At 30.8% G+C, this 20,523-nt stretch overlaps 1 protein-coding gene across 2 annotated transcripts; it reads left to right on the top strand.

Moving 5' to 3' along the window:
- The first annotated feature begins 1,845 nt into the window (after positions 1-1,845).
- Positions 1,846-18,901, top strand: LOC142332055 (dnaJ homolog subfamily C member 24-like). 2 transcript variants are annotated; one of them, XM_075378228.1, is made up of 3 exons: positions 1,846-2,353; positions 9,530-9,945; positions 18,593-18,901. In XM_075378228.1, the coding sequence occupies exons 2-3, from the start codon at positions 9,536-9,538 to the stop codon at positions 18,714-18,716; spliced, it is 534 nt and encodes a 177-aa protein (XP_075234343.1). In that variant the 5' UTR covers positions 1,846-2,353; positions 9,530-9,535; the 3' UTR covers positions 18,717-18,901. The 2 variants fall into 2 exon arrangements, with proteins under 2 accessions (XP_075234343.1, XP_075234344.1); XM_075378229.1 differs by lacking the exon at positions 18,593-18,901 and adding an exon at positions 12,783-12,995 and having other exon boundaries at positions 1,849-2,353.
- Positions 18,902-20,523: the final 1,622 nt, after the last annotated feature.

Below are 20,523 nucleotides of genomic sequence, written 5' to 3'. Positions count from 1 at the left end.
CCTATGAGCATGGCATGGGCCACTCCTGACAATTTCCTACGTTGTTGAACTTGTCTTCTAAAATTTGGCAGGTATGTACTGAATTATCCCCTTGTGCCTACTGAACCTCAGATGTGTCAAACCGGATCCTAGATATTTAATGATAGGTTTTATCAGTATTTTACTTCCCTGAATCTCACTGCCACAATTTCAGTATTTTGTGGCACCGTGCATAAACCAACACCCTCCATCCAGGAGTTCACTGTGGAAAAGGAAGCCCATAGGTTTTGTCAGTATTTTACTTCCCTGAATCTCACTGTCACAATTTCAGTATTTTGTGGCACCATGCATAAACCCAACACCCTCCATCCAGGAGTTCACTGTGGAAAAGGAAGCTCATATCTTCTCAGATGTCTCCCTCTTGAGTATTGTTGAAAAGCTCTCAAATGAGTGCTTGTTGCGGCAGTTTAGACCAAAATTTCGTACGTACGTATATACCAATGATTTCCTGTGTTCAATATTGAAGCATACTCTAGCGCCACAGATGAGCGGGTGGGAACTAAATAAATCCATTGTACGCTTGCGCGACTATAATCGTGATTGTAGGGGCGTTTATATTTTACTCGTCAGATAACCAGAAGAACGGTCATTTTAACAACAGAAGCAGAAATTTACGGACAGTCGTAAAAAATTTGTATAGAAATCAGATATAGTTACATAGCGATCAGTGTTCAAAATACAAAATCAGAACACTTTGTTTTATCCCTACTCTGCTTACCTTGCGCATGCGCTGTTTCATTTCATTTAGTACTACCACTTATTTTGTGGCGCTAGTTTATGCTTAATATTTTACAAATTCCAATACGGGATCACTTATCGAGTTGTATAGGGGTCACGAAGAATTATTTAAAAAGGATATTTCTGTTGAAATCTTGAAACCGAAATTTTTCGCGATTACAATATGGCAAAAATCATTGCCATACTCTTTAACAGTAGACAAGTTTTGCATTATTTTGTAATGCAAAACTGTCAAAACTTAATTTTGTCTACTGTTAAAACTTAAGTAAGCGGGACTTACTATATCACTCTTGTAGCTTAGTTCAAGAACTTGGAAGAAATGTAACAGTAAAGAACATACCATCACTTGGGCCTCTGCCCAACTGTTTCTAGCAGGGTATAATTTAAGTTATCTGGCCCTTCATGTGCTTCAGACAAAATCACAAATTTTAGTATGTAAATCCTCAGACTTGTCTAGCATAGAAAACATCACTAAATTCAACATTGGAGAGGTTGGTTTTGTATTAATCAAACTAACAATTCAATTTTCATTTTGTTTTAAAAGCTCAAAAAAACTTTTTAGCTTTCATCTTGTAAACCTTAAATGAATTTTCTAAATTTATTTTATTTTTATCATATTTTCTAACATTATTTTTCGCTTTAATATCTATACAAAATGAGCAAACATCTTGAGGATGTCTAAACCCCAAATTGAATTTTTGTACGAATATACTTTAATACTTTAAAAATGAAGCTAAAGGTTTATTTCATTTTAATCTTCAGAATATCTAATCTACTTTTTAATTTATTAAAAATTAAAAGTAAACAAAATACAACAATAAGCATTTCATATAAATATCAAGTATCTGGTTAACTGATTTCAGGAAATAGTTAGTACACTGAAAAAAATTATATGCATCAATATAATTTACTGAATTTTATTTTGATTCGAATGTTATAATATTTTAAACATTTATTACAAAGTTTATTAAACCAAAGAAAATGCATTACATTAATAGTATGCATTTTTATATTATATCTTTTTTCTGTTTAGCCTCCGGGAATTACCGTTCAGATATTACTTCAGAGGATGAGTGAAGATGATATGCATGAATGTAAATGAAATGTAGTCTTGTTCAGTCTGTTCGACCACTCCTGAGATGTGTGATTAATTGAAACCCAACCACCAAAAAACACCGGTATCCACGATCTAGTATTCAAAAACGTTATATTTTGTCACTGAAAAGGAATAGTTCATTTTGATTCACATTGGTAGGGAAAAATTTCCCTTTATTTTTGAGTGGAATAGTTCCTTTTGATAAGGAAATTTTATTAGGAAATAGTCAATTTTGCTTTAAAATAATCATTGTATTCTACATCATGAAAAATATATGAAAGCATGCATAACTTAATTTTTGAAATTTTGGAGATAATACGTTTTGAATTGTAACCCCAGATTCGTCATCATAGATGGGATGTGCCGTTGCCACAATCGTTCGGATATTTATTATTTTCATACATAAACTGTGAAAAAGTGAATTTAATATTGGTAGAAGAGCCAGTTAGTCTCAAATTTGAAATATGATATAAGATTGAGGTATGCAGGTTAAACTAAACTATGCTGTTCTGATTAACCTAAAATTACATTGTATTTAGTGGGTTGAACACTGATCATTTTTACGTTTCTTTTTATGTTATTTGATGAAATATTATTTAAAACTGCTAATTTTTAATGACATACAAATGAAAAAATTACGTTTGTACTTAAGTTATTGCTAACGGCTTTCTTTACTTATTTAATAGGGTATGGTCGAAAAGTATGTTTTATCTGACTTTGTTTATTCACTATTGTGTGTTCTTATAATTCATAATATTAAAATGTAAGATATGACGTTTTTGTGTACGTATAGATATCAAGGTTGTTAGTGCTTTATATGAAGCTATTAATTTTTTTTTCAATTAATTAGCCCAGATCTGAATAATATTAAATTACTGCATTACTTCAAATTATTATTTAGTAATTATAAATTGTTTGTGTAACATCAGGAATGTACATAAAATTTCACAAAAATCTTATCACTAGTTCAGGAGTAATCATGATTAAATAAAAAAATCATAAGCTTTAAAATAAAACAAGAATTTGTAATATTTCTAAGTACATTTTTGAACATTTAGAATTATGCTAAAATTTTACTGCAAAAAAATATATGCAGTAATAATTTCTATTAGATTAATGCATTTTAAGGTGATTCTAAGATGCTTAGGAAATGTACTACTGGGAATGATAACACTACTTAATTTAACATCCCTCGGTAAAGTTTCTTTACATGGATAAGTAGAATATTTATTTATCGAAACTAATATTATCCATAATCTGCTGGCCTTCCTGTGGGCTCCCTTCTTCTGGAATAACATGAAGAAATCTTTCTGCAACATGAATCAAAATGCATTCTTACCATTAATATGTGTGCTTATAAAATAATATACAGGCACAGATATGTTGATAATATAATCTTGAATCAAAGTAACAGAAACAGTTTGAATAACCATTAATATCCATAAACAAAATACATTACAGATTAAACTTCTTAGTTGAATAGGCCTATAGACACAATAAACAAATCCATTGTCCTTTGAAATACCACTTACACATGTTGAAAACCCTAACTTACTTTGAATATCTTGGGTTGTTTACTTTTGTACCATATAAAAGTGTATTCTTGGATTACTACATACTTGCATTACAAAATATGTTAAATAACAATCTCTTTATTGTTCTCTCTTATGTATTCACTTTTTTAAAGTTTTTGGAACATTACCATCTCACACAGTCATTTGATTCATTTTCTCTCTACTGTTTCGATTTCTATTCAATTTTAGAAGACTGTTATTCACTGAATATTCAAAAATTTTTATAGTAGATGTTTGTTTATCCCATTCAGTCACTTTAGGAAGAATTGGTCCCTGAATTACTATTTTTTTATTTAAAAAAATGGTTTGTTAATGTTTTATGGATTGGGAAGAAATATTTTTCTTTTAAAAAGAAATCACTAGAAGATACTTATTCACAGTTGATTTACTTTGTTTCAACATTTTATATTATACAAGTATTACTAGTGCATGCTAAATTTGTGATGTTGAGTTCATAAAAAAAAAATTAAGGTAATGTGTTTAAGATTAGGTATACAAAGTATACTTTTAGTCAGGGCATGTTAGATTTGGACAGTCAAAATAGAAAAAATTTTCTCAGTGGAAAGGGACCCTAAAGGTGTTTGGATTAATAAATGAAACTCTATAAAAATATCTTATTACTATTTATTTTTATTAACATACACTATTGGAAAGCTAAGAGAATTCTACACAGTTTTGCTAATGAGCACCCTTTTCTACGACCAGTAGATTCGGCAGTATTTAATAAACAAAAAGCTGTTCACTAAGTAGGCATGCTATTGCTACAGTATTACAGTATACAGAGTCAAAAGTATGGAAACCCCTCAACAACTTTAAAATCTTTACAGGATAAGGTAGCTGTCAACTATTTTACTTTTTGACAAGAAATAGAATTTCAAACCCTTCTTGGGGAGGTTGCCCTTGTAACTCAAATATTTTAAATGGTAACACCCGTTGTGTGATACATCATTTTAAAGGTATCTTTAAGACAAGAAAAATGGTATAAATAAAAAGTTGGTATGATAGATATCATACTTAAAATGGGGGTGGGATAAAGTTTGGATTTTGAAAATTTCGAAATTTAGGAAGCACAAATAAAATTAAATAAAAATAAATTAAACTTAACAAAATTACAATTTAATCTAATTTAATTAAAATTTACTTTAAAAGCCACGTTTCAATTTTAAAAATGTTTTTAAAATTGAATTAATCATGCTGTCATTGATGGTCTCTTTCCTTTGTTGCAAAATTGAAGCTTACTTCATTGTTGTGTAATATTGCATACACAATATTTTATTACTACACTGTAAGTTTCGTATGAGAATTTATTGTGGGCAGTTGGGCAAGTAGTTTTGTCTACCTTTATCACATTTGTAAGCCACTTTTTCTATTCAGATCATTTTTACCTTTTTTTGTAATTTTTTTTACCAAATTCATTTTTTCTGTGCTACCTGCTAATATTGTTATCAACATCGCACGTAGTGAACCGGAGAGAGTCACACTTTTAATGATGAGTGGCTTTAGTGGTAGAGTTAGATCATGTAATGAGGTTTGTGAAACAAACAACAGTAGTGACTTTTTAGTTTTTCAAAATTTGTGCAGGGCTTAAATCAACAAATTGTACAAAAACAAACAAAAAATTGGGAATTCAGACATTCCTAATGCTTTCAAAATATGATTAATTAATTGTTTTGAATATTAGTTTTATGTGCCATTTGAATATCTCAATTATCTTTAATGGATCAAAAGTTATATGCATTTGTTTATGGCGCATGTGACTCTTAAGTATGTACTGCTGCAGCAGTTGCGTGCTCGTGTGCCTTTGTAGTGAGTGGCTTTGTGTTTGTTAAATATTGCCGAACCTACTGGTTGTAGAAAAAAGTGCTTAGTAGCAAAATTGTGTAGAATTTTCTTAACTTTCCAATGGTGTCAACTGATATATTAAAAAAAAAAAAAACAAAGAAAACTGAAAAAAAGATAAAAAAATATCTACAAATTTTTATAAAGTTTCATATGTTAATCCACATCTTTATAGACCCTTAACATTTGGTTTTGTGCTTAAGAAAATGTTTTCTCTAGTTTAGACCCTCCAGATCTAATATGCATATTAGATCCTAAAAGATATCTTTAGTAAAAAAAGAGAAAATATCTGTTTTTAAATGAGACAAAAAATTTGAAGTGGACATATCCCAGAAAGATCGAAGTATTTAGAATTTTTTAGTTTATAATTTTTTTATTTTTCCGATCACTTTTGACATGTTTTGTGATCGTATGGAGCTAGTAATACAATGCTGTATATTCTATGTAGAAAGTACAGAATCAAGTTAGTATAAGAGTGCTGGGATTTCTACTGGTCAAAGTAACGTTGGGGCTCAGAAATTCTATAATAAGTTGAACTTATCAAAATAATCTAGTGGGTTAAATTACTGGGGGTTGGTGATGTGAAAATACATTAGTATTTTTAGGTTCACATGCATAACAGTAATAATTTTGGTAGCTTATAAAAAATATTTCTTTTATTAATAAATAGAGAAATATGAATCAATCTACATTTTAAAACCCATAATAAGATTTTTTATTTATTTTAAAAGTACATTATCTTTATTTGCAAAGTTCAACCTGAGTGGATGGTAAAGTCTAACAAAGGCTCTGGGTTTGAATCCTGGGTCAGGCGTGGCATTTTTCATATGCTGCAAATTCATTTCTTATATAAATAATAACTACTGAGTATAGCTCATTTGTTGGGTCTAATAGCAGTTTTTTTTAAAAAAAGATTCATATTTAAAAATTAGATTTTTTATTTGTTTTTTTTTGTCTTCAGTCATTTGACTGGTTTGATGCAGCTCTCCAAGATTCCCTATCTAGTGCTAGTCGTTTCATTTCAGTATACCCTCTACATCCTACATCCCTAACAATTTGTTTTACATATTCCAAACGTGGCCTGCCTACACAATTTTTTCCTTCTACCTGTCCTTCCAATATTAAAGCAACTATTCCAGGATGCCTTAGTATGTGGCCTATAAGTCTATCTCTTCTTTTAACTATATTTTTCCAAATGCTTCTTTCTTCATCTATTTGCCGCAATACCTCTTCATTTGTCACTTTATCCACCCATCTGATTTTTAACATTCTCCTATAGCACCACATTTCAAAAGCTTCTAATCTTTTCTTCTCAGATACTCCGATTGTCCTAGTTTCACTTCCATATGAAGCGACACTCCAAACATATACTTTTCCTGACATTTAAATTAATTTTTGATGTAAACAAATTATATTTCTTACTGAAGGCTCGTTTCGCTTGTGCTATTCGGCATTTTATATCGCTCCTGCTTCGTCCATCTTTAGTGATTCTACTTCCCAAATAACAAAATTCTTCTACCTCCATAATCTCTTCTCCTCCTATTTTCACATTCAGTGGTCCATCTTTGTTATTTCTACTACATTTCATTACTTTTGTTTTCTTCTTGTTAATTTTCATGCGATAGTTCTTGCGCAGGACTTCATCTATGCCGTTCATTGTTTCTTCTAAATCCTTTTTACTCTCGGCTAGAATTACTATATCATCAGCAAATCGTAGCATCGTTATCTTTTCACCTTGTACTGTTACTCCGAATCTAAATTGTTCTTTAACATCATTAACTGCTAGTTCCATGTAAAGATTAAAAAGTAACGGAGATAGGGAACATCCTTGTCGGACTCCCTTTCTTATTACGCCTTCTTTCTTATGTTCTTCGATTATTACTGTTGCTGTTTGGTTCCTGTACATGTTAGCAATTGTTCTTCTATCTCTGTATTTGAACCCTAATTTTTTTAAAATGCTGAAAATTTTATTCCAGTCTACGTTATCGAATGCCTTTTCTAGGTCTATAAACGCCAAGTATGTTAGTTTGTTTTTCTTTAATCTTCCTTCTACTATTAATCTGAGGCCTAAAATTGCTTCCCTTGTCCCTATACTTTTCCTGAAACCAAATTGGTCTTCTCCTAACACTTCCTCCACTCTCCTCTCAATTCTTCTGTATAGAATTCTAGTTAAGATTTTTGATGCATGGCTAGTTAAACTAATTGTTCTGTATACTTCACATTTATCTGCCCCTGCTTTCTTTGGTATCATTACGATAACACTTTTTTTGAAGTCTGATGGAAATTCCCCTTTTTCATAAATATTACACACCAGTTTGTATAATCTATCAATCGCTTCCTCACCTGCACTGCGCAGTAATTCTACAGGTATTATATCTATTCCAGGAGCCTTTCTGCCATTTAAATCCTTTAATGCTCTCTTAAATTCAGATCTCAGTATTGTTTCTCCCATTTCATCCTCCTCAACTTCCTCTATAACACCATTTTCTAATTCATTTCCTCCGTATAACTCTTCAATATATTCCACCCATCTATCGACTTTACCTTTCGTATTATATATTGGTGTACCATCTTTGTTTAACACATTATTATATTTTAATTTATGTACCCCAAAATTTTCCTTAACTTTCCTGAATGCTCCGTCTATTTTACCAATGTTCATTTCTCTTTCCACTTCTGAACACTTTTCTTTAATCCACTCTTCTTTCGCCAGTTTGCACTTCCTGTTTATAGCATTTCTTAATTGCCGATAGTTCCTTTTACTTTCTTCATCACTATCATTCTTATATTTTCTACGTTCATCCATCAGCTGCAATATATCGTCTGAAACCCAAGGTTTTCTACCAGTTCTCTTTATTCCGCCTAAGTTTGCTTCTGCTGATTTAAGAATTTCCTTTTTAACATTCTCCCATTCTTCTTCTACATTTTCTACCCTATCTTTTTTACTCAGACCTCTTGCGATGTCCTCCTCAAAAGTCTTCTTTACCTATTCTTCCTCAAGCTTCTCTAAATTCCACCGATTCAACTGACACCTTTTCTTCAGGTTTTAAACCCCAATCTACATTTCATTATCACCAAATTATGATCGCTATCAATGTCTGTTTCAGGGTAAGTTTTGCAGTCAACGAGTTGATTTCTAAATCTTTGCTTAACCATGATATAATCTATCTGATACCCTGCAGTATCGCCTGACTTTTTCCAATTGTATATTCTTCTATTATGTTTTTTAAATTGGGTGTTGGCAATTACTAAATTATACTTCGTGCAAAACTCTATAAATCTGTCCCCTCTTTCATTCCTTTTGCCCAGCCTGTATTCACCTACTATATTTCCTTCCTTGCCTTTTCCAATGCTTGCATTCCAATCTCCAACTATTATTAAATTTTCATCTCCTTTTACGTGTTTAATTGCTTCATCAATCGCTTCGTATACACACTCTACCTCATCATCATCATGGGCGCTTGTCGGCATATAGACGTTAACAATCGTTGTCTGTTTAGGTTTTGATTTTATCCTTATTACAATGATTCTATCACTATGCGTTTTGAAATACTCTACTCTCTTCCCTATCTTCTTGTTCATTATTAAACCTACTTCTGCCTGCCCATTATTTGAAGCTGAGTTAATTATTCTAAAATCACCTGACCAAAAGTCGCCTTCCTCTTCCCACCGAACCTCACTAATTCCTACTACATCCACATTTATCCTATCCATTTCCCTTTTTAAATTTTCTAGCTTACCAACCTTTTTTAAACTTCTAACATTCCACGCTCCGACTCGTTGAATGTTATTTTTTAATTTTCTGGTCACCCCTTCCTTAGTAGTCCCCACCCGGAGATCCGAACGGGAGACTAGTTTACCTCCGGAATATTTTACCAAGGAAGGCGCCTCCATCATTGCTATATGAAAATGCAGAGCCACATTTTCTTGGAAAAAAAGCAGCTGTAGTTTTCCATTGCTTTCAGCTGCGCAGTACTCAGAGGACTGAGGATGTTGATATGGCCGTTTAAGTCATTCTGACTCATGCCCCTAACAACTACTGAAAGAGCTGCTGCCGTCTTTCAGGAATCATTCCTTAGTCTGGCTCTCAACAGATACCTCTCCGATATCTTTGCACCTTTGGTCCAGCTACTCTGTATCCCTGAGCACTCAAGCCCCCTCACCAACGGCAAGGTCTCATGATTCATAGAGGAGGCTTTTTATTTGTACAATGTTTTTAATTTGTTTTTGTGTTTTTTTACAGATTACAATGAAAAATCTGTATGAAATATTACAGTGTACAATTGATTCTAGTGATGAAGAAATTAGAAAAAAATACCAACAGTTAATATTGGAGTACCATCCAGATAAATGTAGTAATGAGAATGATAGAAATAAATTCATTGAAATTGATAAAGCTTGGAAAATATTACGTGATAAAGAATCAAGGGAGGTTTACAATGCACAATTAAAAATGGACAGTGTTAATAAACCGCTTTTGTATGGTACTTACAAACTTAATGAATTATTGAAAAGTGATAATGGATATTTTTATTGTAAATGTCGTTGTGGAGGTTCTTATTGTGTAGATGAAAATGATTTAGATGATGTAATGGATAAGTGTTTTGTTGAATGTGATGAGTGCTCATTAGCTATTTGTATTAGCATTGGAAATAAAAGGTAATATTGCTAGAAAATGACATTTATGTTTTACCTCAAAGAAATATCTGTGTTTGCTAGGCACAATTACAATTTACACATTGTTGTAGTCCTAATCTAAAATTTTTCATTACTCAGCATAACATGGATGGTGAAATTTGTGCAATTTCTTGAATTTTTAATTTTAGTTATGCTAATGTTTGTAGTTACTTGACATACATCTTGCATTTGAGCAAACCCTAAGTAAAAAAGTTGCATGTGAACAAATCAGGAGATCTAGCCAACCAAACAATGTTTCCATTTTGGATGTGATATGGTTTGAAAAGAGTTCTGTTAAAGCAATAATAGAAACACAAGCAGGATGACGTGGTAGCACCGTCACACTGTAAACACATAATGTGTGAAAATCGAACTAATTCTTGCTTTAAAAATGTGTGACCATGCTTGTGTAACATGCTGCAGTGATAGTTGTAGTGTTTCCTCAATCACCTTGAATAATGCTAGATGATGAAAATGCACACAGCACTGTGACTTTTGGACTATGCAGTGGTTTCTCATGTAACTGAAGTGGGGTTTCAATGTTTTAATATAGACTATTCTGCTTATTTACATAGCCATTCAGGTGAAAATGTGTTTATCAATGATTGATTGATATTCAATTGCTGGATTTAGGCATGTGTAAAATTGCAGAATGTTTTGGAGTGTGTGTTGTGGCAGTTTGAAGAACTCTATCAATGTTTTGAGTAAAAACAATTTTTCTGATCCTTTATGTTTAAAATCTCTTGTGGACCCCGTTTCCTCAAACATTTTAACTCGTATGTTAATTGCATGAACCGACAGTACGTACTCATGACATAGAATATTGAAGTGATTGCAAAATAACTTTAGTTCAGTCATCAAGGAATCACCATTTTTATAAAACAGTTTAGCACACAAAGTACAATATGCACCTTACCACTATTCCATGTTTACTAAATGGAATTAAGTAACTGATAACAAACCATCAAGTTTCACTCAAATTTCAAATGAATAACCAGGCTTTTAAGTTTTGTGCTTCACTGACACTTGCCTCTCTACTCGAGAATAGTTGCAGCATATTTCCTGAATAAATATAAATCTCCATTTCGCGTTTATGATGACAATGAATATTGCAATTTAAAATAAAAAACACTGGTAAAGAACTACATAATTTTCCTGGCTTCGCCAGGAGATTTTGAGATACAGAATCCAGCTCCCTTGACCAGTGATGAACAAAATTAACTGGCTTCAATATCCCTTATAGAGTTGTACCAAATTTCATCTGATGATCGATCCAGTTTGGAGATAGGCTATCAAGAAAAAAGGAGATCAACATATATTTGTATGTAGCTATACAACATTTACGCCTTTAATTTTTCAGAGAGAAAAAAAAAGTGTCTTTTGATTAGAGAGCGTCATGAAACATAATGATGTGCAAAATTTGGCCTGATCAGCATATTTTCTCTTCGTTTATAGATTACATTATATACCAATATAGCCTGGAAAGTAAAAATTACAGATTGGATACAGTTTTATTATATATGATTTTATAACATCAACATTTTAGCATTTTGATATTCAGGAAAATACTTGAATATGCACTTTTATGAATGAATTACAGTTCCTGTGATTATTTTAGTGGATTTACAAGGAAAGGAAAATAATTTGGGAACTGATTCTAGAGCTTGAAATTAGGATAAAAGTTCATACAAACATGTCCATAAACACTTTGCTACCTAGTGAAAAATTTCTCCAGAATTTCAGTTTTCCCATTGAAATGAGGTCATACCGTAATTTTTAAGGTGTTATATAAGGAGTCTTGATGGTTTTTTATATTTTTTGAAAAATTTATTAAACAGGTCCAAGAACTGTATCTCCCATTGTTTACGTGATATCTATTTTAAAACAGAGAAATTTAGTGACAGAAACACATTTTTTTAGGTTTGAATAATAATAACCTTGTTAAATGACTAAAATGCATAAATTTTATTATACCTGTCGAAAATTTAATTTTAAGAAGATTAATGTAATAAAGTCTATGAACAAAAAAAAATAATCAACTTTTATTATTAAAAAAAAAACCAGAGCAAACAGGAGATACAATTATAGGTATTGCTTAATTCGATTCTTCAGGTCAAAAAACATAAGAAACCTCAAGTTTAACACCTTAAAGAATTACAGTTTGACCTAATTTCACTGGGGGACTGAAATCTGGGTGAAAACCTTTGCTAGTCATAATTCGATAATAAAGCAGCTTCCTTATTTGAAGCTCTAAAATCAGTTCCCAGATTATTTACCTTTCCTATTGTATGTGTGCATATATATATCTCGGTGCATAATCGCTGGTAGTAGAATTAGAATAAATATCTGTTGTTAACAAAAATAAATGCAGTGGTTAACAGTGCATTACTAATAAGAATTTTAACGCTATATTAAAAACAAAATTTGAAAAATTCATTATAATTTAAAAAAATTATAAACAGCACACCTTAAAATTAATAAAACTGTTCTTTCTTACAATTTCTGGAACTAGCTGTTAACACCTTGCTCTGTAAACTTTCTAGTTACATTTTTATTTATGGCACCCATTTTATATTAAACATTGTCTAAGTATTTAATTGAAAAAACATATTCTATACTGATGGATATATTATTTTTGTCAAATTTTAGTGTGTTAAATTTCATAATGTGTTAATGTATTAATATTTTGATTTTTATATGCTATGTGTCAAAATTTACATGATATGGTTAATGTTTTTATTTGTACCGGTATATACTGTGTGTATACAGTGATTTGTTAAATTTGATTTTGTTATTGTAGTAATTTTATGTGTTCTTAGTAACAAAGGAAAAAAGACTGGATGCGCATTCATCCACAGATCTAAGGAATATATATAAGCTCTACATGCAAGAATTTAGTCAATATTTATGAATCACCTTGTAGAAACAGACATTTGTATAAAAAAAAGACTATTAATCAAAACATGTACCAGGTGTCTGAAAAAAAAGTTCTGAGGTTTTAAATTACATTAAATAAAATACATTAAATTAAAGTACATTTTTTTACCTTTTAATGTAAATCAATATGAGCACCGTTTGCAGCCTTGCAAATGTCAAAACAATAATCCAACTCATTCCATACTCTGGCAAGTATGCCGGCAGGATTTGCTTTCACAGCTGCCTTTATTCTTATGTGTAGGTGATCAGTTGCACATTATGGACTTTTTCTTGGTAGACAATGCCCCAAAACAAGAAATCCATGGTCAAAATCAAATTGGGACTTCATGGTAGCTAAGCAACAGGAGCTTCTCTGCCTATACAGCCTTGTGGGAATCTGTTAGTGAGCACATTCCACACAAGCTTAGTACACTATGCCCGTAGTAGTCTGCTCATGGAAAAGAAATGGCAGAAAATATGATTATGCATGATATCACATCAAACATTCATTTTTGGACAGTTGTAGATGAATTCCACCAATTCATGTAAATTTTCTAAGCCCCATACTTGACTATGGCAATTCAATACTTCATGAACATGAAATGTAGCTTCGTCAGAAAATAAAATGCGCTTCAGTTAGTTTTTATTAGCAGAAATGAAGTCTCTAACATTGTTGTTACAAATTGAATACTTTATGGATTATTGTTAGGTTTAATTTCTTGGAATAGTTGCAGTTTATAAGCATTAAGTTTCTATTGCTTGTGAACAACATCATGGACAGTGCTTTTAGAAATGTTTAGTCCATGACTAACATTTTGAAGTGAATGTTTTGAGTTTCGTTAGAAAGAAGTCAAATTCTTTGTTTGTAGGATTTGCTTTAGGCCTACGTGGTGAATGTCAAAATGGTTCCAGTTTCCCAAAAACTGTTGACACACTTGCACATAATTTCTTTGTGTAACAGCCACTGATTTTGTTTCTGTGAACCAATACATGCAATTTGCTTTCTCTTGTGGTGACGCCTTGGTACTGAAGCCTGGGCTCAAAATAGCTTGGCCTGTGTAACAGTGTAATGCAGCTGTTATCTGATAAAAAATGCGTTAAACTAAAAATTAATTGTTATTGCTTCAAAGATTACACATAAAACACTATTGAATGTTGCTAAATACAAATTATATTCATTCTTGAAATTCTGGAGTTCGTTTTTGGACACCCAGTGTAGATTTTAGACAAAATGTTATATTACAACACAGTTATACGAGGGTTATTTTATTTTCAATGTCCGATCGGTCACGAAATTAAAACCATAGTGAAATAAAAAATTTTTTATTTGTAACAAGTAGTTACATAGTTACGCTATTTCTCTACATAGTCCCACTCTGATTTAGATATTTGTTGTAGCGTGGTTGGTAAGGACAACTTTCAAATACCCTCGTCATAGAACGGAGCCGCCTGTGTTTTCAGCCATGTTTTTACGCTGGTCTGCAGCTCGATGTCTGTGTCAAAATGTTGTCATCCTAGCCAGCGTTTCATGTGAGCAAAGAGGTGAAAATCAGATGGAGCCAAGTCTGGGCTGTATGGTGGGTGATCAAACACTTCCCAACGAAAACACTGCAGGAGCTTCTTTGTTACAGCTGCAGTAGCTTCTTTGTTACAGCTGCAGTGTGCGGCCGAGCATTGTCATGGAAAAAGACAATGCCTGATGACAACATTCCTCTCTGCTTATTCTGAATTGCTCTCGTAGACATTGAAGAGTAACGCAGTATGAGGCTGCAGTGAAGGTCGTGCCACGTTCCATGAATTCCACCAAGAATCCTCCATTCCGGTCTCAGAACACAGTAGCCATATACTTTCTGTTGGAGGAGGTTTGCTTGAACTTCGTTGGTTTACTGGGAGAATGTGAATGCATCCACTGTTTGGATTGTTCTTTTGTTTCTTCAGTTTTGAAATGCAGAAATTGTGATTTTCTCGAATTGCCTTATTCACTCGCTCAACGAGATCATTGGTTGGCACTCGCTTCCTTACCTGACCGCCTGTATCATGAACATCTGTACGTCCTGCTTCTGCTTTAAAGTTTCTGTACCATTGTCGGTCTTTGCTGTCACTCATTGAAGTTTCATCGTATACATTACTTATTCGTCTATGAATTTCGCCTGCATTACACCCCTCAGCCTGAAGAAATCGAATTACCGCACGCACTTCACACTTGGCGGGAGATGCTATTGTTGTAGACATGTTTACGTACTAGTTGCATGTTCAGAACTAAACGAAGTGACGCGGCGTGATTGAAGGCCATACTAGACGCTGCAGCACATATGTGCAAAGGTTCATCTGATTTTTGCGCGGGTTTTTATTTCGCGACCGATGGGACCTTGAAAAAAAATAACCCTCGTAATATGCAAGATTTACAAATACCAAATTTATAAAAAAATAATATATTGTGTAAAAAAATACATCATAAATTGTTGACTTATTTGATTGCATGCTTTTAGATATCATTAAAAACAATGGTACCAGAAAATCCTTTGAGGTGTTACTTGGAAAGACTATTAGTCAGAGTACTCATTAAAAGATTACTTTTAAGTACTTTTTAAGACTTGTGAATCAGTCAGTCCCCTGGCTTTTTCCTTGTGCTCAAATACTTCTACGCCACTCTTGGCGATTTTGTGTCATCTCTGGCATTAAGCCCATCGTCAGAATATCATTATGGATGGTTCGTGTCCAGATAGTCGGTGAGTGGCCTCTGTCCCTCTTGCCTTCCTTTATGGCTAAAACCTGACAGGTCATATGATCTTCACTTCTATGCATTTTGTGTCCAAACCAACGTAAAAGCTTTCTCGCATTTTTTGCTGTATTTCAGCTACTTTAAAGGTCCCTCTGTATGTACTTGTTTTGGATTTTCTCAAGTCTTGTAACACCACCTGCTCATCACAGCATTTTCATTTCTGTGACAGGCATTTTTTGCCTGTTCCATTTACTTATCTCCCAGCATTCAGATCCATATAGCGTTGTTGGTCTAACGGCTCACGTATACACAGTGCCTTTGGTTCTAATAGATATTTTTGTGTCACAAAGGACCCCAGAGAGTGACCTCCTCTTCAACCAGCCTGCGTTGATTCTATTGAATCGGCGTTAATTTTTAATAAATTTAAATGTTATTGTGTTTTATCATGCTGTTTAAAAAAATAAGCTTATAAAGATTTTTAATTAAATATTTATTTTTTACTGTCTCATGTTAACTTTTTGATTAACATGATTCTTTTAACTTTTACAATTTGCTAATAAAATAACCTCATAGGAATATAAAGAGAAGTTACTACTTCTCTTTATATTCCTATGAGGAATCATGTAATCAATTTGTTTTGTTTTTTTAAGTTTTTACACAATACATTGCCCTTATCTGTAAACACATTTTAATAGATGTTAATGAAAGTCTTTTCCCCAACTGAAACTTCCATCAATAGATTAAGAATCCACAATGTAATCAAATATGGCTATCATATGTAAATTTCTGCAATAAAAAAATTATAGCGTGTTAAAAATTTATTGCATGGGTTTATCTATCAAAATAAAAAAAGGTCTGTAACAATGTTGCTGAAAATTTTCAGGATATGATTAGAAATAAAAATTGAAATCTGCATCCAATTATAATCTTAATATTTTAACTTTATGTTCTTAGTATTATTCTCCAACAATAAGTTGTAAAATTAGCAGAAATTCACAATTTCTGCAATGCTATTTGTTGTCTTAATCTGTCATAAAAGTTACTTAAAACATCCCAGATTGCACAATTTTAGATCATTTCATGAAAAATGATTTTAAAATTTATCAGTTTCTAAAATATTCAGGTTAAAAAAATAGAAGTTAATAGAATTCGTGTTTCTTAGTAGAGGTGTAATATTATTCTCTAAACCTGTGATAATTGTAACAATAATTCCCATTTTCTATAAGGCTAATTAAAAAAAATATATATTTTTGTCGACTGTGACAATTTGCAATGAAAATTATTTAAAATAATAAACAGAGTTAAAGTTTTAAATAATATGTCTTTATTCAAAATATTTTCAGTTTTTTGATCTTGCAGTTATCTTCAGTGACTTTATTTTTCCAGTTATATATATATATATATATGCTCTTATAACAATAACAGTAAAGTATATAGATCAGTAAAATAAATATCTAAAACAAAATGACTTTTAAGTTTTTTGTCTTAAGGAGACATCAAAAAAGAGTTTCTTTTTAACAAAAAATAAATTTTAAATAACCTGTAAAAAAATTTTTTTATTCCAATGCTCGCAAGTTAAAAATATATGTTTTTGTCTGATGTACGTTTGTGAATATGACATGTATTTGGTCTTATAACTCTGGACCCTGCTGACTGATTTTCTTCAAACTTGGTAGACATCTACCTTTGAGGGGAAAGAATATGTTAAATTTTTATAAAAATTTGAAAAAGGGGATGTTAAGTCCAAAATAAAATTTAAAATTTTTAGTGGGGAACTTTAGCAAAAAACTTTTATTACAAAGTTTTTTTATTGAGATCACAGATTACCAGAGATTTTTGTTTAATATTTCCCACCCCCCAAAAAATAAAATATATATTTTTGTTTTATTTAGCTGCTTTGCTTCAGAAAAGGAGTTGACAGAAATTTTTTGCATCTATATTTTCTACGTCAGTAGGCCTTCAAACCACTATAAAAACGTTTTGCCCTCACACTCCAATGGTCTGTGGTAACAAAAACTATCTTTTTTTTTTCAGATTAAAAAAAAAAATTAAATTCATCTCATAAGTTACCTGTTGCATTTAAAATGTAAAATCTTAATTTTTTGATGCCTCTATTCTTTACTTAAGAGTAAAGGCAACAACAAAATTAGCCAAAAATTTTCACCCTCTAACCAAAAAATTACAACTTTGTGTATTTAGAACAAATGGCTGCATCTGTATTTTTTTAACAATTTAAAAAAATTCTTTTTTTAATTTTATCACCACTTTGATTATTATATTAAGAATTAATTTTACCCTAATGCTTCCCCTAGAATATGGAACCAAAATTACAGTTTTTAATGCTCAAAACATATCTTGTTAAACAATATAATCACCAAAATAATTTAATACCCCTTCCCTGACGGAGGTTCTCCCAGATGTTTAAAAAAGATAAAACTCTTTTTTTAATTAAGATTAATTTTAGTAAATATTTTAATCAATAAAAAAAATCCCTGATGCATGAGCTCACAAATTTTCAAAAGTCTAAACTTTTTTTTTTTAAATTTTGATGCTAATATTCTAATATTAAAAATTTTGGTTATTGCTTTATTTTGTTGAGTATTTTGGCTGTAAAATTAATAGATTTAAATATAATGAAACAAGTAATTTTAATATTTAATAAAAAAAGCTTTTTTTTAAATCATTAACATTAAAATTTATTGCCGTACATGTATTTTTTATGTAGAAGAAATAACTGAAGCTGGCATCTGAAATTGAACATCTTTGGTTAAAATTTTGTAACACATTTGTATGTTGGTTTTTTCTTTCTCCTGACTGTTGAAGTTTATATTTTTGGATTTTCATAAAGCATTTTTTCATTAATAAAAAAAGAATTCATAATTTGTTTACTGTTTGTCAATAAAAAGGAAGTATTTATACAAATTAATTCCATAACTTGACCAGCATAGCTGGGAATGATGTGTAATTCATTGTCAGATTTTTTGTTTTCAGCTTGGTATGGACTGTTTTTGCTGGTGGTTCTTTTGTAAGTTTGGGGAACATGTGTTTAAAATATGGTAAAAAGTTTGTTTTGAATTGTGGCTGTTCATTTATTATGCAATGTTCAAATGTGTAAATATGTTCATTTTTTTATATGTTTGAATAGAATGAAATAAATATATAACAGTATTGTACTTAATGAACATAATCTGTCACACTATTTGATAATATTCTGAGTATTTCTAAGTCTAAAAAAAAAAAAAATACTGACAGCAGTAACACTTGACATGAGGCATTGACATTGAGATCAAAAACACACACGATTCACTGAATGGTTACAAAGATGACAATACAAGTAAATTTATGTATAAAATTTTTTTTTAGGGAAAATATTACAACAAATTTAAAGTCTCAGTAGGTTGAAAAGATAAAAGAATTTATAAAACTCAGTTTTTTGTGGTTATCTTTATTCACTTAAAAAAATGTACTAAAATGTATTTCTAACTTTCTTTTGAGCTGAGAGAACATACTAAAATACAACTTTTAATAATTTTATTATTAATAAGCTTGAAATTGCTTGCATATTTTATGTAATGTACACGACATGGAAAATGTTTAAAAAAAAGAATCTAAGTGAATAAAAATTTTTTTATTAATACAAATAATTTTAAATGTTTTTTTTTTCCTAATATACGACATTGCTATTTCTTGATATTGCATAGGTGATATCTAAACTTGCTCTGGATAATGGTCTTTGATTTAATATTTTAGGAATCTGATGGGAAGTTTTATACTGTACTATAGAACTGATGTTTTTGTTTATGAACAAATTTTTAACTCAGAAGAGTCAATTTCAAGAAGGTATATTTCTATATGAACCTTGTTATTAACATATTGATAGCAGATCAATAAAATAGGTTTTAATATGTTGCCAATAAAAATGTAATTGAGAGTAAAACGTTTTTGATGTCATAATTAGTTAAAATAAGAAACAAAGTTGTTTAATTTTCATATATTAATTTTGTGTATTTTATAAATTAAGGTTGTAGATGTTAAAGTATTTCAGACAAATAGATAACTGTTCTTATTTTTAATTGTATCTGGAGATATAAATATTATTATCTATTAATCTCACAAAACTTAAATTTATAAATACAAACCTTTGGATTTTTTCAAAACAGCCTAAGTGAAACTTAAAATTAAAAACATATGCAAATGAGCAAGTAAAATTAGTTAATTTCCTACAAATAAACAATTATTTTCCAATAGCAAAAAATACAATTTCTGAAAACAGTGAAATAGTCGAAAAGTTATTGGAAAAATCATTACACCAATGTAACTGAAAAAAAGACATGAAAAGCAAATTACAAAAAATATAAAATCATAAATTCATGTAAATCATAACATGAAGAACATTAACAAAGGAAATACAAATGATTTATATTACATTAGATAAATGTTGGACATTTTGGCCAAATGGGCTTTTTAAACACTTAGGACAATTTGTTATAGATATTTCTGTAGTTAAACTTTTTTACTTTGGATTAAATTAAAGGACAATATTTGTTTGGAAATTTTGGAATGGACATTTACCATATGTGGACTATATCTATTGGGCCAAATCTTTGGGAAGTAATAACAGAGGAAAAAATTATAAGAAAAAAATATGTGAATGAAAATACAAAGATAGAATTTACAAAGTGAAAAGAAATGTATAAAGTTACAGAAAAAATTGGGGATTTAATCTGATAAAGATTAACGTCTTACGGAATCTATACAAAATGGACAGCAGACTAATAACAAATATTTCATTTTTACTAAAACAGAGCCATTAAGTAAGTACGTAAACTAAATTTGAAATTACGTAAACGTAATTAAATTTGAAATTTACTTTAGAATTTGAAGTAGAATGAATATTAAAAACCTATTTGAAGTAGTTTTAA

The sequence above is a fragment of the Lycorma delicatula genome, chromosome 11, assembly GCF_047948215.1.
Source record: "Lycorma delicatula isolate Av1 chromosome 11, ASM4794821v1, whole genome shotgun sequence".
NCBI classification, from domain to species: domain Eukaryota; kingdom Metazoa; phylum Arthropoda; class Insecta; order Hemiptera; family Fulgoridae; genus Lycorma; species Lycorma delicatula.
Note: the sequence above shows the minus strand (reverse complement) of the source record. Positions and strands in the feature narration are given on the sequence as shown.